The 23,363-nt window shown below is 40.6% G+C and overlaps 2 protein-coding genes across 4 annotated transcripts in view; one reads left to right on the forward strand and one right to left on the reverse strand.

Annotated features, from left to right (window-relative positions):
• Positions 1-290: 290 nt before the first annotated feature.
• LOC124996817 (secretory carrier-associated membrane protein 1-like) lies at positions 291-12,045 on the forward strand. Of its 2 annotated transcripts, none has more exons than XM_047570145.1 (9): positions 291-649; positions 3,324-3,401; positions 4,075-4,182; positions 4,626-4,737; positions 5,774-5,902; positions 7,563-7,722; positions 8,478-8,579; positions 9,113-9,230; positions 9,331-12,045. In XM_047570145.1, exons 1-9 carry the CDS (start codon positions 593-595, stop codon positions 9,478-9,480), a joined length of 1,014 nt encoding a protein of 337 aa, XP_047426101.1. In that variant the 5' UTR covers positions 291-592; the 3' UTR covers positions 9,481-12,045. The 2 variants fall into 2 exon arrangements, with proteins under 2 accessions (XP_047426101.1, XP_047426103.1); XM_047570147.1 differs by lacking the exon at positions 291-649 and adding an exon at positions 2,438-2,807.
• A 7,373-nt stretch (positions 12,046-19,418) lies between these two features.
• The window catches only part of lhfpl2a (LHFPL tetraspan subfamily member 2a), a 45,123-nt gene continuing 41,178 nt past the window's right edge, over positions 19,419-23,363 (reverse strand). For both annotated transcript variants that reach the window (XM_047570347.1, XM_047570348.1), the window contains one exon: positions 19,419-20,694. In XM_047570347.1, the coding sequence (XP_047426303.1) occupies positions 20,438-20,694 (257 nt within the window). In that variant the 3' untranslated portion in view covers positions 19,419-20,437. The remainder of the gene's footprint in view (positions 20,695-23,363) is intronic.

Raw genomic sequence — 23,363 nt, forward strand, 5'->3', positions numbered from 1 at the left:
GATAGATAGATAGATAGATAGATAGATAGATAGATAGATAGATAGATAAGGGGAAAGCCACCTTACATGATAATATAAAATAGTAGACATATGTTTAAAGGAATAAACAGTCACTGCTGCCTCTTGTATTTCATATTCTGCTATATTTTATTCTATCATTATGTATTATAATGCTTTATACATTTTTATAATTATTATTATGTCACGTGGTTTTTAATTTTGCGTTAATTAAAAAGTCTGACATCGTGTTTCATTTATTTTATTTTATTTTATTTTTATTTTTTTTTATTTATTTATTTATTTATTTATTTATTTATTTATTTCCGATTAATGCAGGAGCTGGCTGGCCGAGCTGACGTGCGTTCACTTCCGGGTTCGTTATGTCACATTTGATCATCTGCTGCCGACCAATCCCGCGGCTGAATAGCATCTCTGGACACGGTCACCACTAGTCTTGACTTCACCTCCGACCGTGTAACCTCTTCCCCCCGAAAAGCGAGCCGCTCTTTTCCCCCAGTCTCTGCCTCGTAACTTCGGCTCTGGGTAGACACATCTAAACGGCATCGACGTGAGTCGCTTCTCTTTGGGTAGAATGTCCGAATTCGACAGCAACCCGTTCGCGGACCCGGACTTCAGTAACCCGTTCCAGGTATGCTAGCTCGGTTAGCCACGTTAGCATTAGCTTTCTGCGTTATTATTTAACGTCGGTGACAGTTTTGTGGTTACTCAGCCACTAAAGTCTGTCCCTGGTTGATTTCTGTTAACCCGCTGCGGTAAGTATGTGAACGTAAGGGGTTAATTCAGTTGTTTTATGAGCTTTAGCTGTCACTTGTTGTCAGTCTTTGCCTTTACGGGAGTGATATTTGATATCAAAATGTTTGAGTTAGCAAAGCTGCGGTGACGTTAGTCCTCCTCCTCCTGGTACGGAAAGTGTTGGCTTTGATTCAGCAAGTTGAGCTGGTTTTTGTTTAAATCCAGGACTTTTTTTTTTTTATGATTTTTTTGCCTCAGGATACACTTTAAGTTATCTCACTACCTGCCTGCCACCTTGTTCCTTTCACAGTCAAGTTATCTGACTGATTTTTTGTGCTGTAACAGATACAGTGACTGACTTCTTTTTACCAGTATGTTTGTTATCTTGGGCACGTTTTTAGGGACTTGTCACTCAAAAAAAACAGGGGAAGGAAATGAGCAGAACATCTCGTGGTTGTGCCTATTTTGTCAGTGTCATGCCCTTTTGTCGTGACTTTATTGTAGGGGTGTGACTGTGTGTGTGTGTGTGTTTACATTGTTTTGTCATTGTGAAAACATACATTGGATCATATGCTCCTCAGTTCCTGCTTCTATCTCATGGTATCAGGTGTGCGACACATGGCCGACAAGTGGCAGCAGCTGATTGGCATCATGAATTGTTGTAATTTAATCATCTTTTAAAATCTATGCGAGGAAATCCTTGTCTGCAGGCGCTGAGATATGAATATCGGCTCTTTTTCTTCATTTATTAAGCCTATAACACTGTTAGGCCTGCAAATTATTGAGAAAATTATCTTAAATTATCATTATGCACCAATACATTCATCACGTTAAGCAACAAGAATTTGTTAAAATTGTTAATATAGTCTGTGCAACCATCAAAATAGCTCAGTAGAGATTGAGTAAAGTCTAATAAGTATAATTATTAATCTGCAGATTATCTTCTGACTTTAAGAATGTGTAAAAAATGTCATTTTTTTCTCAAAAAGCCAACATTTTTAATTCATGGTCTAATATGACGAAGAAAACTAGACATTTGTCACATTTAAGAAGCAGAAACCGCAGAATATTTCACATTTCTTTCACATTTTTTTTGCTTGATTAATTCTCCCTGGACGGTTTAATCAACTAGATTGTTGCAGCATATCTGGCTTTTTTTTTTTTTAGCCATTAAATACTTAAAAATGATTCATTTTGTGCATGACGCAAAATTTAAAAAAAAAAGGAAAGTTCCTCCCGTGTTAATTTATAGCAGAAACTCTCGGCGTGTGACAGCGATGAGATGCTGACGACACAGTTCAAACCGCACTAGACGCAGGAGAAGTGAATTATTCATGGCGTTCATTAACATACTGACATGACTGGTGAACCTCTGCTGTCCTGCCACTTTTTTTTTTTTTCCATCATTTCTTTGGCTCTCTCACTGTTTCGCCGGAGGACGGATGGCGCTTTGTTCCCTTCTCTGAGCTAAAGCTTCAATAGTTCATGAAATCATATGGTGCCGTCATGGAGACATGTGGCGCTAGGAAAAACCCGCTGGCTCGGTTTCCTGCCGTGCATCAGATTATTGGCTCTGCTTTTGTCCTATTTCTTTGGATGTGGGCTAATTACATATAACAGGCTTCCGTGTTAAATAAAAAAACTGTTATGTAGCGCAGATATTACATTTGTTAGCAGCTTAGTCAAATGGGAAACGTTTGGATCATGGATTTCAGCTAGTTTCAAGTATCATCTGCTGATGATACATTTCTATTTTATGTTGTTTTGTTTTGTTTTTCCTCGGTCGCTGCAGATTTCAAGAAACTTTGGTGTATATTTTTTTGTTTGGCCCGAGCGCCGGGGGCCGCCATTAAAATTTAAACCGTGCAAAACTCTGAAATATTAATGACCCCGGTCTGGTGACAAGTCGTGTGGCAGCGAAAAGGAAGAGACGCTCCTAGAAATTTAAGAGTCAGGGAGACGAGCGAGAGGACGGCAGCGAGACCCGTGTCAGGGAATACGCAGATTGGATGATCATTTGAATGAAACCGGTGCGAGACTGACGGCAGCTGATGGTGAGACCTAAAAGGAAAAAAAAGAAAACGTATGAAAATGTAGCGTAAGTGCAGGCGTTTTGCATGCAAATAGAGGCAGAATGTAGTAGATTGATGTGGCTGTAGTTAAATATAAGCTTGTGGTGCATTCCAGGCTTAAATAATGTGCATGTTTTTGCTAATTTGTGTAATAAAATGTCTTACAGGAGAGCGCTCTGTGGAAAATACAGCTTCTCTTCTTATTAGCTGCCAAAAAGCATTCGCCCCCCTCCTCTTGAAACTCGCTGATTTCGCCTATTTATAGCCGACCTCCCTGCGAAAATTATTGGAATCATCCCGTCTTTGCCACTATTGAATTACAGGCCTGTTGTGTTTGGAATAAAAGGAGCCGTGTGGCAGATTAATGAAGGGTTTTTACGCTCTCTCTGCAGAGATTTCTGCCGCTGTGTAACCTTTTGCTTTGAGCCTTTCTGGTTATAACATTTCTCACGTGAGGCCTTTTTAAATGCATTTTTTTTTTTTTTTTTTTTTCTTCAGGATCCATCAGTGACTCAAGTGAGGCAGACTGTTGCTCCCGGGTTAGAGGAGTACAATCCCTTCACAGATGGCAAACAAGTGAGTACAATCAACCTTCGCGACTGTTATCATGTTTATTTTATGTTGAAACCGTGTCCTGCACCACTGACTAAATAAGAGGAACGGTTCCTTATACACACAGGATTCATTTTAACCTGAGGACGTCCTGTTATTTTAAATATTACCTCCTACATCTGTGTTTCATGTGGCGCGTTCACACGGGATAAACAAACTGTGCTTTACTCACATTTACAATCCATTGTTGTGGCTCTGCTACTTCCCACCTCACTCCACTGCCCGTCAGAGACGCTTTTAATTACTTTGCAAATGATAATGGATGATAAAAATATATTTTGATACACTTTGTGCAGGGGAAGAGATTACCAACGCTCCACCTTAGCAGATGAACGCATTAAACGATTGATTTAATGGTTTCATCCTTAGTCTAAACCGGTGAATAGTTCAGCGACGTCTCAACTTTGCGCTCAAACATCTGACCAATCAAAAATAGTATCAAAAATATATGTTTAGCCATAATAGTCGAACATAAATTTGAGTAAAACACAGAGTTTTTTTTTTATCCCGTGTGAATGAACCACATGAAACACAGATGTAGGGGCTAATATCTGAATCGCAGGACGTCCTCAGGTAAAACTAATCGCGTGTGAACAGGGCTTTGGTTGTAAATGCATGGTTCTGCTTTTCCCCGTAGACGCCAGCGGCGATGGCGCCCAAGGCTGCAGGCCCGACCGTCGGCACGCAACCGGCCATCATGAAGCCCACGGAGGAGCCTCCCTCCTACTCTCAGCTTCAGGCGCAGGTATCACCGACAACAGCCTTAAAAACTACAGCTTTTCCACGTCTGGATGGAGACAAATATGCAGAAATGCTCCGTTTGTGTTCAGTCTTTTACGTGTCACCGCTCTGATGTTACATGTTATAAAAAAGATTCTAACAGCGGAGCAAAAGCAGAAAACGTATTAACACGACGACAGCTGGTTTCGTGCTGCGTTTGAGGACAGAGAAGCAGCTCTGCAGGAGGTTGTTTTATGTCCTAGAAACCGGTTTCTCGCTGAGGTAGAAGAGAAAATTGCGGGGAAATAACTTTGTGTCGGTGCATCTGAGGAAAGTGTCCGGGGAAACACGTTGTTATGATTTTCTGTCCGTCCCCCCACCCGCAGAGAAGCAGAAGGAGGACGTTTGTAGCGAGCCGGCGTTTTACAAGAGTGTTGACATTGTTGTTGTTGTTGTTGTTGTGCGCAGGAGCAGTCGAGGGCGGCCGCCGAGCTGCTGAAGAGGCAGGAGGAGCTGGAGAGGAAGGCGGCCGAGCTGGACCGCAGGGAGAGGGAGATGCAGTCCATCAGTGCCTCAGGAGGTCGGACTCAGCTGCTTTAAAACTGCGACAGCAGCTTTTACGTTTCGTCTTTTTTTTTTATTCCTGCCAAGCTTCAGTGACCTCACCAGTCAGACATAACATTAGAACCACTTGCCAGGCCAAAATTTTACATTGTCGCACACATTATTGCCCTCTCACGTCACACGTGACATTTCTCAGGTTGAAAAATGATACAGCTCGCTGCACATAGACTTTAAAAAGAGTATAGTAATCTGTGACTAGATGAGGCGGAGGCCGGCTGCTCCGCTTCAGTTGGCGACCAGTCAGCCAATCAGAACATAGTATCTGTTGTTGCCGGGTGAAATAGCCGTCCACAAATGCTCGAAAATGTGCACATGTCATAGAAGAAGTGGAAGTCTGTTATCTGGTGATCACTTCATCACTTAACAATAATAAGTTATTATTTTTTTACTTTTCTATTACTAAAAAATCTCCCCTCAGGCTAAATTTAAAACTTGAGAGCCGTATTTATCAGCAACATTATTTTCAGACCATTTTTTTCCACTAATGTGATGATAATATGTCATGATAACACAAGTAAACCCGTTCAAAAGCACTAAACTTTTATTTCTAAAGAGTAACGTTGTAATTGGAAAAGTTTTAAACATCCTAAATAAATAAAATAAACAATAAAAATGGACCCTCAGTAAAGAGCCACAATTCTTTTTTTTAATGTAGTGAACTCATTCTGCGCTGTGTCGTTTATAAATGTGCTCGGTTAAACACCTCAGTGAGTGTCGACTGTCTGTATCTGCAGCTGTAGGTTTGTTTCCAGCTGGGAAAACTGGACCGAATGTGTTTCTGGATCTTGTCTAAATGCTCTAAATCTAAATATGCTTCGCTTAGCTTAGCTTATCTTAGCTTAGGTTAGCTTAGCTTAGACACACAGACACAAAGTCAGCAGGAGATCAGAGTTCATCTTATCTCGTTTCTAACCACACTCACGCTCTGTTGACTGTTAATGATATGAAGTTAAATATATACTCACAGTTTTTTTTTTTTTTCCCTGTTGCAGGCAGGAAAAACAACTGGCCCCCCCTCCCAGAGAAGTTCCCCGTGGGTCCATGTTTCTACCACGACATCACTGTGGATATTCCTGTGGAGTTTCAGAAGACGGTTAAAATCATGTACTACCTCTGGATGTGTGAGTATTTTATAATATGTCTTATGTGAAAGTAAACAACATCAAATTAAGGCTGTAATTGTTCTGAAGATGACTTCAATCCTTCCTCTTCCACTTTTTCTTATAATGATGTACTTTAACCGATCAGGCATAACATTATGACCACCTCCCTAATATGGGAGAATGGACATGGGTGTCCTGTGGTTTAGTATTTCAACATATGTATGTGGAAAAATCCTGTCCGTACGACCGATTTAATGAAACAAAAACTAATCAGAAGAGCTAATAAACAGAATATTACAGGAGCTTCTTATTATTGTTTACACACGGGGCGGCCATCTTGGAAACTCCACTCGGGGGGTAGTGACGATTCTACGACTTTCTGAGTAGAAAATCCGACTTCAGGGGCGTTACAGTTTGAAATTCCGACTTCTGAGTACAAATGTAACGCACCATCTGTGGATCAACCCATTTGATCAGTTTGGGATTTTTTAGTTTTAGTTTTTGTGTGTGTGTCCATGTTTCAAACTCGGCTTAAAACCCATTTTTATTTCTTGGCGTTCAATCCAGCACGAGGGTCTGCCCATGTTTGCTGCTTTTAGTGCTTTCTAATAATATTATTTATGATTGTTTTAATCTTTTATTGCTTTTAATAGTTTTATATCTTCACTTTGTCTCAGCTGTAGCCGTTGTTTAAAGTGCTATATAGGTTAAGTTGAGATGAGAGTGTCGTTGCTATGGGGTGGGGGGGTCTGGTCTGGTCTAGGTGGGGGCTACATGTCTACATGTCATGGCTACATCCACATGAATGGATGTCAGGTCCAAATCTTTCTCAGCAGAACATTAAACTGTCACAAGACGATTTAAATGCTATTAACTTCTCCTATCAGTGGTCATAATGTTGTGGCTGATCAGCCTCTTCGTAAAAATCTGCAAACATTCACACTATGAAGGAAGTAAACGACGAGTCGTGACACTTTAATTTAATTTAATTTAATTTAATTTAATGCAATAAATGTCCTTCTTTAAACCAGTAACATAAGATTCTTTCCCGGTAGAAAATCACAAACTAACGAACTAAAAAACTCATCAGAAACTTTGAGTCGTTTCATCCCGACCTCACAGCTCGGCCCTAACGCTGGTAAAAGATTATTATCTGGTTGTGTGTGTGTGTGTGTGTTGTTTTGGGTAATGAATGGATTCCAGTGGAGTTCAGCAGCCACATGACAAACACATGTGGTGCAGTCATGTGTCCTAAAGAAAGTGACTCGGTCAGATGACTTTCTTTTCTTAACGGCCGCTCCAGACACAGACTCTGCTCTCGTAGATGGTTTGATAAAAGTGATGCATCTTTTTCTAGTAAGAACGATTGTAATCACACACTCTCTCCTGCTGCTTTCTGGTTTGTTAACCAACAGACTGATGTCATATTTCACACCCGGGTGTAAAAATCCTTCCAGTCAAACAGACTGTGCAGACACCTCCAGCCCCCGTCAGGACCCCGCGAACAAATGGTCCCGTTGAATTATTAAACTCTGGCCTGTGTTCTGTTCTCGGTCCTGAAATATTAAGTTTCCTCCAGCAGCCATTACGCGCCCTCCTTTTTTTTTTTTTTCTCCTGACTAACTAAAAGCTTCGCCCTGGTTCTCACCGTTTGTTCGTTTTTTATTTCCCCTTCAAGTCCACACGGGGACGCTGCTGGCCAACGTGATCGGCTGCCTGTCCTGGTTCATCGTGGACGGGTCGCGCGGGGTCGACTTCGGCCTGTCCATCATCTGGTTCATCCTCTTCACGCCGTGTTCCTTCGTCTGTTGGTACAGGCCTCTTTACGGGGCGTTCAGGTAAAACACGACACACGGAAGAGAAGTCATTACACAGTGGACAACTTCTTCTTTTCAGTGCAAAAAAACACAAGTTTATACAAAATAGTGCAAAGAAGGTATCATTTACAGAGATTTACAAGCTTAACTTAAAATACTGACACTAAAAAAATACTGAAAATATCCAAAAAAATCTAAAATCTATATTGTTTTTTTTGGTAAAAGTGTGAACATGTATTGCACAAGGTGTTTAGAAAGGAGAGAATAGACACAATAGCAGCATCTATGTAGTTTGACGTCTGTTATTGCACAAAATAAACGTCACAGTTTCACTGTTTGTTTTTGGTTATTTGCACATTGAGGATAGAAAATGGTATAAAAAATGGTTAATTGTTTTGCAGGAGAGGTGGAAACCAAGAAAGACTTGTCCCTATGTAAAGCAAAATGTATCTACAAATAAAGAATAAAATGAAACTACAAATAACACAAAAGGGAAAAAATATAGAGGCATAAAACCTTTCCTACAAATTTAAATTAAATGAATATAAATCAAAGTGTATCGTGTGCAAAATCAGGAAGAAAAAGATTAAAATAGAAAATGAATGTGCAAAAATTCATCATATGTAGCAACATTAAATGCAAAATGTTAACAAATGCTTTAAAAAGCTGTAAATCTTTGTGTTTGTCCAACGTATTTTAAGCTGCGTTGCTTAAGAGAATATGGTAAATAAACGTTCACGTCCTCATATATTTTCTATATGTTTGTCTTTCTGCAGAAGCGACAGCTCGTTCCGATTCTTCGTCTTCTTCTTCGTGTACATCTGTCAGTTCGGCATCTACGTCCTCCAGTGCATCGGCATCAGTGGTTGGGGCGCCAGGTAGGAGACAAACATGTCGGGGAACGCGTTATTTATTATATCAAGAATTAAGAAGAAAGGGTATCACACACGCTTGCACTGTTAGCTTCTCTTCTGCTAACATTGCAGCCTCTGGGATTTCACCTGGGGACTGAACAGGCTCTCGGTCAATTGAGGGGATTGTGACGGAGTCAGGGTGTTTATATGCAGCCTTGTGATTGGCTCAGCAGCGATAGGGGCGGGGCCTATTGTGTACAGGAGGCTTAGATTGACAGTTCTTGGCTAAAGTGGCGCTCTGTGTGAAACGGTGCACTGTTGAGACAGTTCCTGTATCACTTCCATTTGTCCCTTTACTAAAATATGTTAGATTTATGCTAATAAACATTTAAACATTCAAATTTTGGGGAAAACCTATTGAAAACCTATGATATAGTGGGTATATAGATAGTTTTTGGAGGAAAAATGCCCCAAACAAAAATAAAAAGACAGCGTTTGTTATTTTTCTGTGTGGATTAATAAACATGTGAGTGAACTAACGACGCTCTCGTCCTCAGCGGGTGGATCTCGGCTTTGACCGGTCTGAACAGGAGCATCCCTGTGGGCATCATGATGATCCTCATCGCTGCTCTCTTCACCTCTCTGGCGGCCATGTCCCTCATCATGTTCAAAAAGGTGCAGTCCACATCAAGCCCCCAAAACCTTCAAAACCCAACACACTCATGTAGCTGCAGCTCGTTCTTCGGTCCTAACCCGACCTTCTTCGTCCCCTCAGGTCCACGCCATGTACCGCACCACGGACGCCAGCTTCGAGAAGGCCCAGCAGGAGTTCGCCACGGGCGTCATGACCAACAAGACGGTGCAGACGGCCGCCGCCACCGCCGCCACCAGGGCCGCACAGGAAAGCTTCAAGGAGCAGATCTGAGGCGTCTCCTCTCTCCGTCCGGCCGCTTCCCCCCCCCTTCGTCTGCATCCAGCTTCCACTTTACCCCCCGTTTGAACACACGGACGGACGGTCGGTCGGTTCTCCAGCCTTCTGACAATACTGAGATGATTCTGGCGGGAGCTCTTTAGTGGACCAGACGGGGAAACGTTCTTCTTTCTCTACCTGCCCCAGCAACGTTAACACTCTCTGGGACTCTCTCCTCCTACGCTGCACTCTTTACAACTCAACCAGCTGTTGTTCTACTTCGTTTTTCCGCCTCTGTGTGGGTTTGTGTGCATGTGTGGCCATGTACATGAATGTTTGTGTGCCTTTTTTTTTTTTTTTTAAATCCTCCGTCTGTCCTCTGCAGACAGATAATGTAGCTGAAGCTTCTTCCCTCTAAACTTCTCTTGGGCATTTCTCTCCAAAAACAAAAAAAAAAAAATGTGCAGCAACACTGTCTCCTCCTGTGAGTTCGAGCCTTCCTTTCATCACTACTTCCTTCCTTTTATTATTATTAGTAGTATTATATTTATTTTTGACCATATGGAAATAATCCCAACAGTTAAAGCTCACGTAGCTTCATAGAGTTGACACTGCTGACCCCTGGTGGAGGGATGTTGTATCGCTGTCGATGAATGCCGTGCATTCCAGTTCGCTGCTTTGCCTTCTTCTGTTTCTGCTTTGCTTCCTGCACAGTTGGATTTAAAAAAAAAAAAGTGAAGTCTTAACCCCTTTTGAAAAGAGATGCTTCACACAAAATAGATACTTGTTCATGTATCAAAACGATTGGAGGTTGAATCGCTCCTAATAATTTCAATTCAGAATAACTAAATATTGAATCTACAAAGTATTTATTTGGTGAAACACCTCGACAGCTTTTGTGAATCTGTACAGATGTTCATGATACATCCTGCTGAGTTTGGGTAAAGCTGATATTTAATTCAGCTTTTACTCGTGATACCGTTAACGTAAACGATGAGGTTTGAACTAACGCAAGATTGTAGAAAATTAAATCAACCCCTGGTTTTACAAAAACACACATATATATATATGCATGTTGTGGTGAAATGTCTCAACAACTATTGGGCAGATTGCCATGAAATTTGGTGCAAACATTGATCAGGATTAAGTGTTATCGGTTTAACCTTTACATGTAGCACATTAACATGCTAGCATGCAAACGGGCCTGCTAATCATTAGCATGTTAGCACTGTTATTAGAATTTAACTTAGTTGTTAAAAATAAATAAGTGCTTTATCAATTGTTGAGATATTTTCTAATGAATCTCCTGTCGATTGACGAATCAATCAGCCTTTAGCCCCTGTTTTGCAGCATAGTGAGCAATGATTGAATTTCAGTGTAAAAAAAAAACTCAAAGCATCATCTCCTCCCTTCCAGCGTTTGCTACTAAAAAAAAAAAAAATCTCCTATAAATCATTTGCCTCGGCTGATCTACATATCCATCATGAGAAAAAGTTGCACTTTAAATGCGGTCGTCACGTTTCAGTCCTCTCGCCTTCATGCTCATATCTTTTCTACGTGCTCTCAGTTTTCACATGAAGCCTAAACCTGTCCTCAAAAACAAAAACAACAAAAAAAAAGAAAGCGAGAGAACCCCGACGCTAACCGTTCTCTGCACGTAGAGCTGCACGTTCATTCAGCTCTTCTGACTCCTCTCCAGCTCTTTCTCTTGGAGATTTACCTCAGCTTTTTACTCAGGATTACTCTTCACATGCATGACGAGGTTTGAACTAACATGAGATTGTGGGAAAATTCAACTGGGCCCTGATTTAAAAAAAAAGAAAAAAAAAAAAGACAACCTGCATTGTAAATCTGCATAAGTAGCGGCCAGTAAATGCAATCAGATCGGTTTAGATGATCAGACTTAACATCGTTTAAAGGTTTCCTTTGCATTTCTCCTGCTTTGAATGTGTCTTTTTCTACAGCGGCTTTCGTCTATTTGAATGTGTCCGATCACTCTGTCGGTCGAGTCTCGTGCTAAAGCCAGTTTGGGTGTAAGTGTTTGGGTGTAAATGGGGGGAAGTCTGGCTGTAGCTCTAGGATCCTTCTTTCACTCTTATTTTTTTCACACTGGTTTTATTTGAATGAGTGCATGTGTATATATCTAATGTACAAAGCAACATGAGATTACTCCTGGAGAACGGTTTCGGGGCTTTCCTTTTTATTTTATTTTTATTTTATTTTTTTTTTTGCTGTTTTGTTTCAAAATAAAAGCACGAGAACGGCGTTAGACTGCAATGCAATGTGAATGGTGTGGCGTACAGTTGGAGCTGCGCTTTGTAATCAACACGTGGTAGAAACGCACTGAAAATAAAGTTCAGACGCATCTCTGGTAACATCATTTTGTTTTAAAAAACGAAAAAAAAAAAGATCATTGAGACAAATAAACGAAGGGATGTTTGTATATTTTGTACGATTTGCAGATGGGTGGCTGTTTGCTCTGGTGTAATTTTAAGATGCACTCTGTCGCATGATGAATAGTTTTGAGTTTTGTATATTTATTGTATTAACACTGAATAAAATTATTCTGTATGTGCTTCATGACTTTTGTGCTGAGTCCGCTTGCTGTACCAGCTACGACCAGAAGGGGTCAGTATTTATCTACAGCAGCTGAATCGCCACACAGGACGTAGTTCAGCTCTTCTTTATAAAAAAAAAAAAAAAAAAAAAGAGAATCACTGGAAGACTATTGTAGGAGAGTTTTCTTGATTAAAAACAGGAAGTGACAGAAACACATGGAAGGTTTAGTGTCTGTTGATGTGGCAGGAACCGCTCCATCACATTTAAAAGCTGTTAGGAAACGCTTCCTGTATCTGAAAGTACAACTACAAGAAAAGGCAGCTGGACTTGTTTGAGTTTCTATAAAGTGTCTTCTTTAGTTTTAAATGACAGGCAGGGAGCTGACATGACCAGGATTCGTTAACAAACCCCATACTCTCCCGTAACTAGAGGTTCAGATGAATCTGTGTGACCCGCTGAAGACCAGAAACTTTCCAGTTTGTGGGAATCACCTTTGTTTTAGTTTTGTTTCACATGTAGGACAATACACTGATCAAGCATAACATTATGACCACGGACAGAAGCGTGAATAACATTTAAACTATCTGTTGGAAAGTTTTGGACCTGGTGTTCATTCATGTACATGTTACTTAGACATGTAGCACCCACCTAGACCAGATCAGATCTGGATTTCAAATTCACTAGAATCCAAACTGATCAAGTATCCGTGGCACCCTCCCCTCAACCCATAGGGCCCAAAGGCTCCCAATTCAGTCCTTACACTTGGTACAGACAATAGTATAACATCTTGCCATCTCTGGAAGCTACAGCTACCACCAGCTTTATGAGCAGTCAAAGAGCAAATATAAGAAGGGAACTTGTCTAGCGTGGCTTTATAGATGAACAGGTATCAATGACTGAGCCTTTGCACAGTCAGTGAGGACCAGCCAATCATGGGAATGCATTTGTGACAAATCTTAGAGCACTGTGATACACGGTGTCCATTATCTTCAAAACAAATAATGGGCTGGAGCGTTTATATATAAAATATCCCAATAAAAGGTTAAAAGGTTGCAGAAATTAATTTCTGTTTGGCCTCAAAGCTCAATAAAAAAAAGGCAGGCAGTCGTCTATCCACATGCCTAAATATTTATAGCAGGGAACAATCTCTAGTTTCCTTCCTTGAGTTGTTAGAATAATATCTAAGGTGTTGTCAGGTTTTGACCTATTAGAAAACAACATTAGCTTCGTTTTGTCAGGATTTAAAAGCAGTTTTAGGTGAAAAAAGCTGAGTCTGGATGGTGTTAAAAACAATCTGCAATGTGGTAAAGGGGGAGCAGCACAGTACACCACAGTATCATCTGCATAAAAATGAAAATTAGCTCCCAAATTATTAATGTAAATTGAGAATAACAACGGATCTAACACAGAACCCTGGGGTACACCTTTACGAATGTTTAACCATTCAGAGTCCATCATATTCAACACACTGCGACTTCAAACGCAAAGCCTGATCAGAAATAGTAATATTAGATTATCTTTGTCGCCAAATGAGATGGTCAACGGTGTCGAAGGCATCCTGTAGCCAGACACACTCAGAAGCTGGATGTCCATTCTTTGATGACTCACAACTGTTTTGGAGGCACGAGGTACACAGCATTAAGGAGGTGGTCATAATGATATGCCTGATCGGCCTATCTCTCTCTACTGCCTTTATTATAGGAGTAATATTGGACACTCGTTTACATTTTCTTCATCCCAAATAAGTTATGTATTGTATAAACTAGAGCTCCATTCAACCGTCTCTTGTTGCGCTGCTATTTGAAGCAGAGCTAATGGACCTGTTGAAGAAGTTGTATTTAATAAACACACTCTAGGACAAGTGTTAATGCTCTGCACGACGAAGCTGTGTGAAAGAAAGCACAGCGGCACCCTCACAATAGAGGAAACTGGTAGCAGAGCAGATTCATGGCCAACAGGAAGGGGCACAGAGGAGGAATAACAATCTCTCAGACTCAAGGGCTTCTCTACTTTAATGCATTTCAGATTTTTTTTTTTTTTTGAGGGGGGGGGGGCAGTGGCCTTCAGCGTCCTGTTAGCTGTCTGTCACATGTTCGTCATCTGGATGTCAGCTGCTCTCAGCCAAATTGACACTGGATGAGTTCAGTTTACACACTACAAAGTGTTTGATGCAAATTATTTCTGTAAACTCGTATGGGGGAATCTGTTCCACAGGCAAACTTGTAAAAAAAATGCACATCTCAGTGTGGATAAATCCAAAAAGCATTTTAAAAAAAAAACAAATGTTTGCAAAAACAACAAACAAAACCAAGTAAAAGCAAGTTAGCAAGCAAATAGCATGTGGTTTGATGCTTTTACATACACTAATCAAACTACTGACTCACTATTTAGCAGCTATATATAGCTAACTAGCATTTAGCATCGAAGAATAAACACCAAAAACGAAGCTACAAAAGTAGCTAGTTACTCCAAGCTAACCCTAGTTAGCTTAAAAAATAGGTTAACTGATCTTGCTAATTCCACTTTAAATAGAGCAAACTGCTAACTGGCAGAGTCAGTATAACTATAGTGTTTCACCAAACATCTGCAGTGATTTACCTCCAAAACATTCATTTAATCACAGCATTTAACCAAAAGGAAATTAGCAAAAAATATGTTGTACTTGAGGGTAGCAGCTAACCAATAGACATTTTGGTCAACTTGTAGCTATTTTTAGCTAAGGTATTAACTCATAACACAAAGGGAGGCAGAACAGGGAAACAAAATTACTACAGGGCTATACAAATACTTAACTCCAAAAACAGGCAAGAACTAAAACCAAGACGATAACTCAGGGACACGATAAAGTGCGAGTGTAGGACAAATAAGAGAAACACAAGAAAAATCGGAAAACATTCAGAACTCAAAACTATGACACACATGTCTAGTTTTTGTTCGTAGGGAATATTTCAATGGTCTACTGCTACATAGCTAACTAGCAATTAGCATACAAAAACCTGAGCTAAACCAGTCTAAACAGATAAACACTTATGAAGAGTGTTATATTCCCGAAACATACATGAAAGCAATTAATAGTTTACATAAATATTTTTACTCTGATCTGAATAAGGAGTATTACATCACTAATAGTTTGTGTATTATCTGTGATAATACTGATATTGTTAACAGCTAATTCAAAGTGGACAGGAGTCTGACATTCCTTGGACTGTGGACACACATCTGGAAGTCCTTTTCGTTTGTTTGTGTTTTTGTTGTTGTCAGCAAACTGGGAAGGGTTAGAGTCCTCTGTTTTAGCTCTGGTTTTGGTCTCTACCAGCTGTTTTTCGGATCTTAAATGCTGGCTAACTAGCTAGCTTTTAAACCAATGTGGTGTTTTTGCTAATGAAGTGGTTCTCAGTGGGTTTATCAAAGCTTTCTTTCTTGTTGTAAACTTCTCCTTTTGTCTGGAAATGGTGTATAAACACCAAAAACAGCAACACTCTGGTTGGTAAATCCAAAACAAGTTGCTGAAAGTCGCTAAACTGCTTCATAAAGCTGAGGGAAGGAGCAGGCTTCAGCGACGCACATAGTGATTTCATCCATTATTGGGCTCAGTCTCCTTTCTTCCTGGTCCCTTCTGACGCAAGACAAATAAAAAAAAATAAATAAATAAATAAAATGGCCTGAAATCTGGCCTGAATTTCTGCTGCGCTCTTCAGATTGCACAGTTTGTCATGTGCCTAATCTGGAAGCCATCAAGCGCTGTGTTTGGTTTGAGCTCAGTTTGAGGTGGAGGAAGGGAGCCACAGGGTTGTGCCAGAGGCTTCTCTGCCGTCCACATGGAAGGAGGAACATATGCAGAGGGACTTTTACGTGATCGCAAAATCACTTTCACTCAGGTGGTGTGAAAGTATTGACATTTAGTAGCTGGGACGGGGGTGGAAAGAGACGCAGACAGAGGCTAAAGGTGGGAAATGTGTGGCTGTCAAATACCCAGAGCCTTTACTTAGTAAAAGAAAAATGTAGAAATATGACATTATAAGTGTAAATAAAACTTAAAACGCATTTTAAAAAACAAATGTTTGCAAAAAACAAAAACAGTATTCCCGGGGATAAAGGCAAGTTGGCTAGCAAATAGCACGTGCTTTAATGCTTTTACACACTAACTCACTATTTAGCAGCTATATATAGCAAATTAGCAGTTAGCATTCATTTAGACACCTAAAACTGAGCAAAAAACTAGCTAGCTATACTGAGCTAACCCTAGAGTCAGCTTAAAATTGGGGTTAACCGGGTTTGTTAATGTCACTTTAAATTTATTTAGAGGAAATTGCTAACTAGCACAGTAACTAGCATAGCGTAGATAAAACCTAAAAGGCAAAAACAAATGTTTGCACAAAAAAAAAAAATCTGTATTCCCAAAGGTAATGTTAGCTAGCAAATAGCACATGGTTTGATGTTTTTACATACTGACTCACTATTTAGCAGCTATATAGCTAATTAGCATTTAGCATCCAAAAATAAACACCAAAAACTGAGCTGAACAACTAGCTATACTGAGCTAACCCTGGAGTCAGCTTAAAAAGGAACAAACCAAGTTTGCTAATGTCACTTTAAATTTATTCAGAGGAAATTGCTAACTAGCACAGTAACTAGCATAGCGATTTAAAACCTAAGCAGCTGTGAAGAAGTACTCGGAGCCTTTACTTAGTAAAAGAACATTGTTATTGTATGAAAAATGAAATGCTTTATAGACGTCATTGGATCGTCAGTGTTGACATGTTAATGCTCTAGTATTTTACTGTTCTAGCTGCTTAAATTGGAGCTGGGCGGAATTCTTTCCTTATCTTGCTTGATGTACGACTTCAGTTTCTCAACAGTCCAGAGTCTCTTTTGTTGTTTTTTTTGGTGTTTCATAACGCTCCACAGTGTTGGTTAGTACTGATGCCTCACAGCAAAAATGTTCCATTGGGCTGACTGGGGCCTTTCTGTCCAAAGACAAGCTCGTTAGGTTCATTAGTGATTCTGAATTGGACGTAGGTGTCAGTGTGAATGGTTGTCTTGTCTCTCTGTGATAGTCCTGCAATAAACTGGAGACCTGTCGACCCTCCGGAAGACAAGTGGTTATAGAAAATGAGAGGATGAATGATGCACCGCACATTCTCACTGGGTGACAGGTCTGGACAGCAGCGTAGTTTATTAGCTGCACTCTTTTTTTTTTACTATGAGTTCATGCACAATGTGCATTGTCTTGCTGAAATGAGCAGGACGTTGGTTGGATGGCAGCATTTGTTGCTCCAAAACCAATTTTTAATGTTTTTTTTAATGTTTGAAACAGCATTTTCACATATTTTGTATGATTGTGCGTTTCTGTTGTTGTATTATCTCGGTTATATAGTAAATGAGGCCACTACTTCAATATACTTCCTACTTTACAATAAATAAATAAATGGCTCTAATGTCTTGTATCCTTTATGAAGCTATGATTTGAAATACACTACTTAATTTTAGGTTTACTAGACACATTAGGGCGTATTTACACGAAGTATCGTATCGGTATCGCGATATCGCCGATATCAGCCTGAATTTTACTCAGTATCGGATCAGAAAGGAAATGGGTGGTATCGAACATCACTCGTAGTACTTTTGGTAGTAATAGTCCAAATTTTTGGACTGTTTGCTTTTATAACCAGTCAAGACACTCACCTGTTTCCACTTGTGGTCTTTTTTGTTTCCATGTGCCAACTTCATCAGAACGTGCTCCAGGCATCTAATTCAAAATGAGTAAATATTAGCAACGTGTAGCTAAGTGGTTTCCAAGCTAAGGGTTAGGACCCTCCAGAGGATCACAAGATCTCAGTTCAAAGAGCTGAGCAACAACTTGGGAAGTAAATAAGAAAATTAGAGTTCTGCTGCGTATTTACCGTCTAGACACAAGCTTCAATGGTTTTCAGTTTGAGGGCTGTGTCCCTCGAAGAGGTTTAAAGGTCCCATATTGGACTAAATTCACTTTATAAAGGTTTCCTGACAGTAACATGTGTCCTCATCGCCTGTGTTTGAGAATATTTGTGAACTTCTTCAGTAACCTCTCCGTCTGGGTCAGACTCTGGCTCAAACTGGTTTACGAGATTTACGAAATACAATTACACTGAAGGCTGCAATTTGTCAACGAAGATAACTGTTAAACTTAATTCGTCCACTGTTTTAGAGAGAGGTCCCCCGACTTAACAGCAGACAGAAATGTGCCCAAACTGCACTTACGGTATATATATTGTTGTTTTATAGGATAGGTAACTAGATGTGAACATTTTCCTTATTTACTTGTTCTTCTTTATACTTAAACAAATGAAAAAAATAAAAAATTGGAGTTGTCTTTACTTACAGTTTATTATTCTGTTCTGTATCTGGCCCACTTGAGATCATCATCTCTACCAGCCATAGTCATAAATCCACCATAAACATTAGCGCATGGTGACCATTGGTAACGCCAGCAAAAGCCGCATCCTCTTCCTGAAAGGGGCGTGGAGTAGGCGTGGCTAGACACAGCTTATTAGCATTTAAAGGTACAGGCGCAGACCTCTAACACCTACATGAAAATGTTGAAAAAAATGTATAATATGTGACCTTTAAAGCGATGAAATGGCAAATTGGGATGAAAATAAGAAAAAATAAGAATTCTGCTAAACAAAATTTGTATTTTTTAATCAAAATTTCTGATTTATGTTTATGTTTGATTGTTTTTTTCAAACTTAAGATCCAGTTCCCTGCAAATGGTCACAAGATGTAGGTTAAAAAAAATGAGAGAAACAAGATGGAAAACTTGACTGTATTTAAGTATTTTATCATGAAGGTATCTCAAATAACAGGTTTAATTCTTTAATGTACACTTATCGTATGTTTCATGGGTTTTCAGCCGAAAGAGTCAGAATATTTAGGTTACAAATGAGAGTAACACATGGTAAATTTAGGAAATAAGAACATCTGTATTAGTTTTTGTTTGTTTGCTTACTTTTTTCTTTAAGCATTTTAAAAAAAAAAAAAAAGTTTTAGTTATCTACAACCTGAAAGTTATGTAATTTCCTGGCAATGTTCCCTATTTTTGATTTTCTATTCAATTATTTTACTCTATAGATATTTGAGATGTAACAACACGTTCCAATTAAGCAACAAATTGTTTTTTTTTTCTTCGTTTTCTAACTACAGTGCAGCTGTCGGAGGTATAAAGTGTCGTAAATGAACTCGGTTGAATTCCACCAGTGAATCTGAGTCAGACACACAGAGACGCACATGCAGAGTTCAGTTCTGCATCAGTGGAAAAACTGATCACCCGCTGGCTGGAAAACGCACACACCCCCACCTCAAGGGCCAAACCGAGGTCTCAGCACCAAAAACAAAAAAAAAACACCAAATCTTGATTATCTTTTTCCCTTCTCTTTATTTGTTTGGCAGAATAGACAGGACACCATCTATGACTCGACACACTCCCTGAAACCAGACGCCACTAACAACAGCAATACTTCATTTATTTATTTATTAATTATTTATTTATTCATTCATCTCCGTGTCCCCATCATTCAGTCCATGTGCACAGACTACAGGAGGACCAGACCCTTCCTTCACGGGGGCCGAAGGCCAAAGGATTAAGCTCGCTTCGTGTTTGACAAAAAAAATAAAAATAAAAATAATAATAATAATAAAAATGCACCGCGGAGCCTCCCTTCGCTTGTTCTCGTGCAGAAAGTGAAAAAGAAGAACCGCCTTCACCGATACATTTCAAGGGTCTACAAACACGTTAATCACTCGACTAGTACATTCTGTGAGCTCCAAAAGGACGTCCGCTCCGAGCTGAAGGCCGTTTCATCCGAAAGCAGTTCATTTCTGGCTGAGTAGTGGTTCCCTTTCCGAGCTAAATGCTAAAAGCTCAGATCCAGGTTCGCTGGTCGTGGTCTGGCGGCAAATAACACCAGTGTTTGTTTCTTTCTTTTTCATTTTTTATGGCAAGATCGACGTCATCATCATCATCATTATCATCATTATTATCATCATCATCATCAGTCCAGCCTGGATCCATCATTCCTCCATCGTAGCTATGTACAAAATATATATAAAATCACACGTATTTACAGAGCATGTGGCGACAAAGACATCCCCGCGGCGTCCACATGGCACGAATACGATGAGAGACACAGCACCTCTAGTTGCAGAAAGACAAAGACGCACACTGAGGAAAAAAAAAACTTGGCACTTGTAGATTTCTCCCACACGAAAAACACGAAACAGACAAGTCAGTTTTAGTGGTAAACAACGTGGTGGGGCGGCCGTTTCACAGGCCGGCCTCACCGGAGACGACCAGAGGAGCAGGGGGCCGGTCGCCCCCGTCCTCGTCCTCCTCTCTCCTCCTTTCCCGCCCAAAGGACCAACGTGACCCGGGGCCTCAGAGGAGGCAGATCAGGCTCTTGCCCTCCTCGATCTCCTCCTGGACCTTGTCGCTGGAGGTGGCGATCTCGGCCTGAGCGGAGAAGACGGCGCAGACGAAGGTGAGCACGGTGCCGCCCATGGCCGTGTAGAACGCCCAGCCCATGGAGCAGAGGCCGGCCCGGTACGGGGCGGCGTCCGGGCCGCAGTACAGCTGGACCTTGTCCGAACCCCAGCCAGCGGGGTAAAGCATCAGACCCAGGATCAGGAACAGGCCTGGGGGGAGGAGAGGGGGAAACGGAGGCGGTTAGTGAAGCCATAAACTGAGTTTAACTGGAAATCATACATTTACAAACCAATGCAGCAGTGACACCTCATGTAACCGTAGTGAAAACAGTAACATCTTAAGAAATGCACCAAAAACAAACTTCTACAACTCCTGTATCTTTACTCCTGGGGAATAAGGATACAGGCTACGGCTAAGGTGCTAAGACCAAAAACATACATCACAATATTTTTATATACTATATACAGATGTATGAATGTATATACTGTTTTATTCTGAAAGTCTTATTTATGTTGTACAGTTTTTCTACTTCGTCCATTTTCATTTTTATGCTTATTCAAGTGTTGTTTTTTATTTCCTTGTACCATTAAGCAAAGTGGCCGGAGTCAAATTCCTTGTGTGTTCACATACGTGGCCAGTAAAGCTGATTCTGATTTTTAAAATTCTGATTTGTTTTCTATTTGTTTTTTTCATGCACAATCATATCAATCAATATTTTCTACTGGTTGAGAGAGGAATTAATGCAGTAGATTGACTAAGGATGGACTATTTTACTGTGATGATGAGTAAATATTGTAGAATAAACCCACACTAGTAGTAAAACAGGTTTTCATGGCCCCGTGTTAACACTGAATGCTGATGTGGAAATCTGGGGACGTTTAAATGTTATTAAGAAGAAACAGGAACAATTGTGGTTTCATTTATTATATTATATATTATGCTTATTCATATTTAAACTACTGTGTCTGTAACGCCAATAGCAGTGTGACCAGCTGCCGTAATAACTGTAGTGTGCGTGCCACATGTTTTTCCTCATTCACAAAAAGCTAAAATCGGGGACACTTTCGGGGACAGCTTTAGTCGGGGGACAGGTCGTCCAAAACGGGGACTGTCCCCAGAAATCAGGAACGTCTGGTCACCCTAAAATAAAAAAAGACACAGCACCTTTTTTTGGTACAAGTCTTCTAGTTCTGTTTTTGGATCTTTCCATTTTTAAAACTCATAAAAAATGCACATTGTGTTTCTGTGAAAGGAATCAGTTAATGGAACAAAGAAACCAAAGAATCCAAATCAGAATTAATATTTAAAAGAACAATTAAACAGTGTTAACTATTTTATTTCATTTTATTTTACTGTAATCATTATTTTGCTATTGTGTTGTTGTTTTTTAATTTAAGTTCTTTGTAAATTAATTCTCTGGGTAAAGGGGATGATTATATCAGATTCTTCTTCTTTCTGCTGCCTTTCATTCACATTTGTTTTGTTTTAATCAATGAAAGAAACATAAAAAAATATATCTTGAGAAGAAAAAATATCTTGAGTTCTAAACTATGAAGACGACCGAAAAACACGTTATAGTGAAAGTCGAAAACATTTCCTGCAAAAGTGCCATGACAGGACACAAAAAGAAGAAGACCGAGCAGAAAAAAAAAAAAAAAAAATGGCTTCCTGATCTGACTGAAGATAATCACAGAGAGAGTCTCGGCGTTGACAGGAAGGAGCTCGGATCTCGACACCCGATCCCGAAACGCCGAGAGGAGAGAACAACAGGAAAAGGTAGCCGTGGGCTTTTCCCTCCCAGCCTCAGTCTCCTGCTCGGCCTCGGTGGGAAGGATGGGGTCACTTCCTGTGGTACCGTGACCCACTTCTGCCGTCCCGCCACCTCCGTGAAACAAGCCGCCCCCCCCGTCTTACACATGCGAAAAAAAACAAGCTCTCTGCCTAATTTAACGTCACGACGCTTCCAATCTGTTCTCACGGGCGGACGAGTCGAAGCTCGGGAGGAAACGTAATCAAATTACGAGCAATAAATGAAGCAGACAGACGGGTCTGCTCTGCTCCGAGACGAGAAGTGAAACTGCCTTTTCTTTCTCCCCTAATGTCTCCTTTTCCTTTCCCACTTCCTTTCTTCCTTTCTTTCTTTCTGTCTTTCTTTCTTTCTCCTCCCATTCTCTTGCTCCTAAAGCACCCGCTATCATATTAAACAAGGAAATGAAAACTAGGTCATAAATTCTTTCCATATGTTGCCGCATTGCCCCGACGTCCAGGCCGGCTCCGGTGATGGATTGAAGGCATGGTTTTAATTCCCAAACCCCACCCCTGCAAAGAGCCTCCCCCCTCCTCCTCCTCCTCCTCCTCCTCCTCCACCTCCACATTCAAACATTCCCCTCCACCTTAAAGCTGGACCTCAGCCTCGCTACTCCCTCTGCCCTGGCTCTCGTCTCCATTAACTTCCAAACTGTCAATTCCCCACCACCACCACCACCACCACCACCACCACCAATCCGTCTCTCGATAGCCAACCTCCCTGGGTTTTTCAAATAACCCCGGCCTCCGCCCAGTGACGGCACAGCGAGGCCGGAGCCGCTCCAAGAAACCTGGCAGCTTTTTAGCCTTTCCAGGAAAAACATAAATCAAAAACAGGTCAAAGGAAGAGAGGGCATGAAGGGAAAAAGATCCAGACAAGGGGGGATGAGAATGTTTTAACGGAGGCCCTTTAAAAAACTTTCCATCCAGCGAGATGAAATTATGAAATCAGCTGTCAGGACGTTATCGTCGCTCAATATCGCAGCTCTGTTTCCTGGACGGACAGCGTTTCGGTTCCAGTCTGGGGCTTTTAGTCATAGGTTAACCTGTAAATGAGGTCCGTGACTCACGG

The sequence above is a fragment of the Mugil cephalus genome, chromosome 19, assembly GCF_022458985.1.
Source record: "Mugil cephalus isolate CIBA_MC_2020 chromosome 19, CIBA_Mcephalus_1.1, whole genome shotgun sequence".
Taxonomy (NCBI): domain Eukaryota; kingdom Metazoa; phylum Chordata; class Actinopteri; order Mugiliformes; family Mugilidae; genus Mugil; species Mugil cephalus.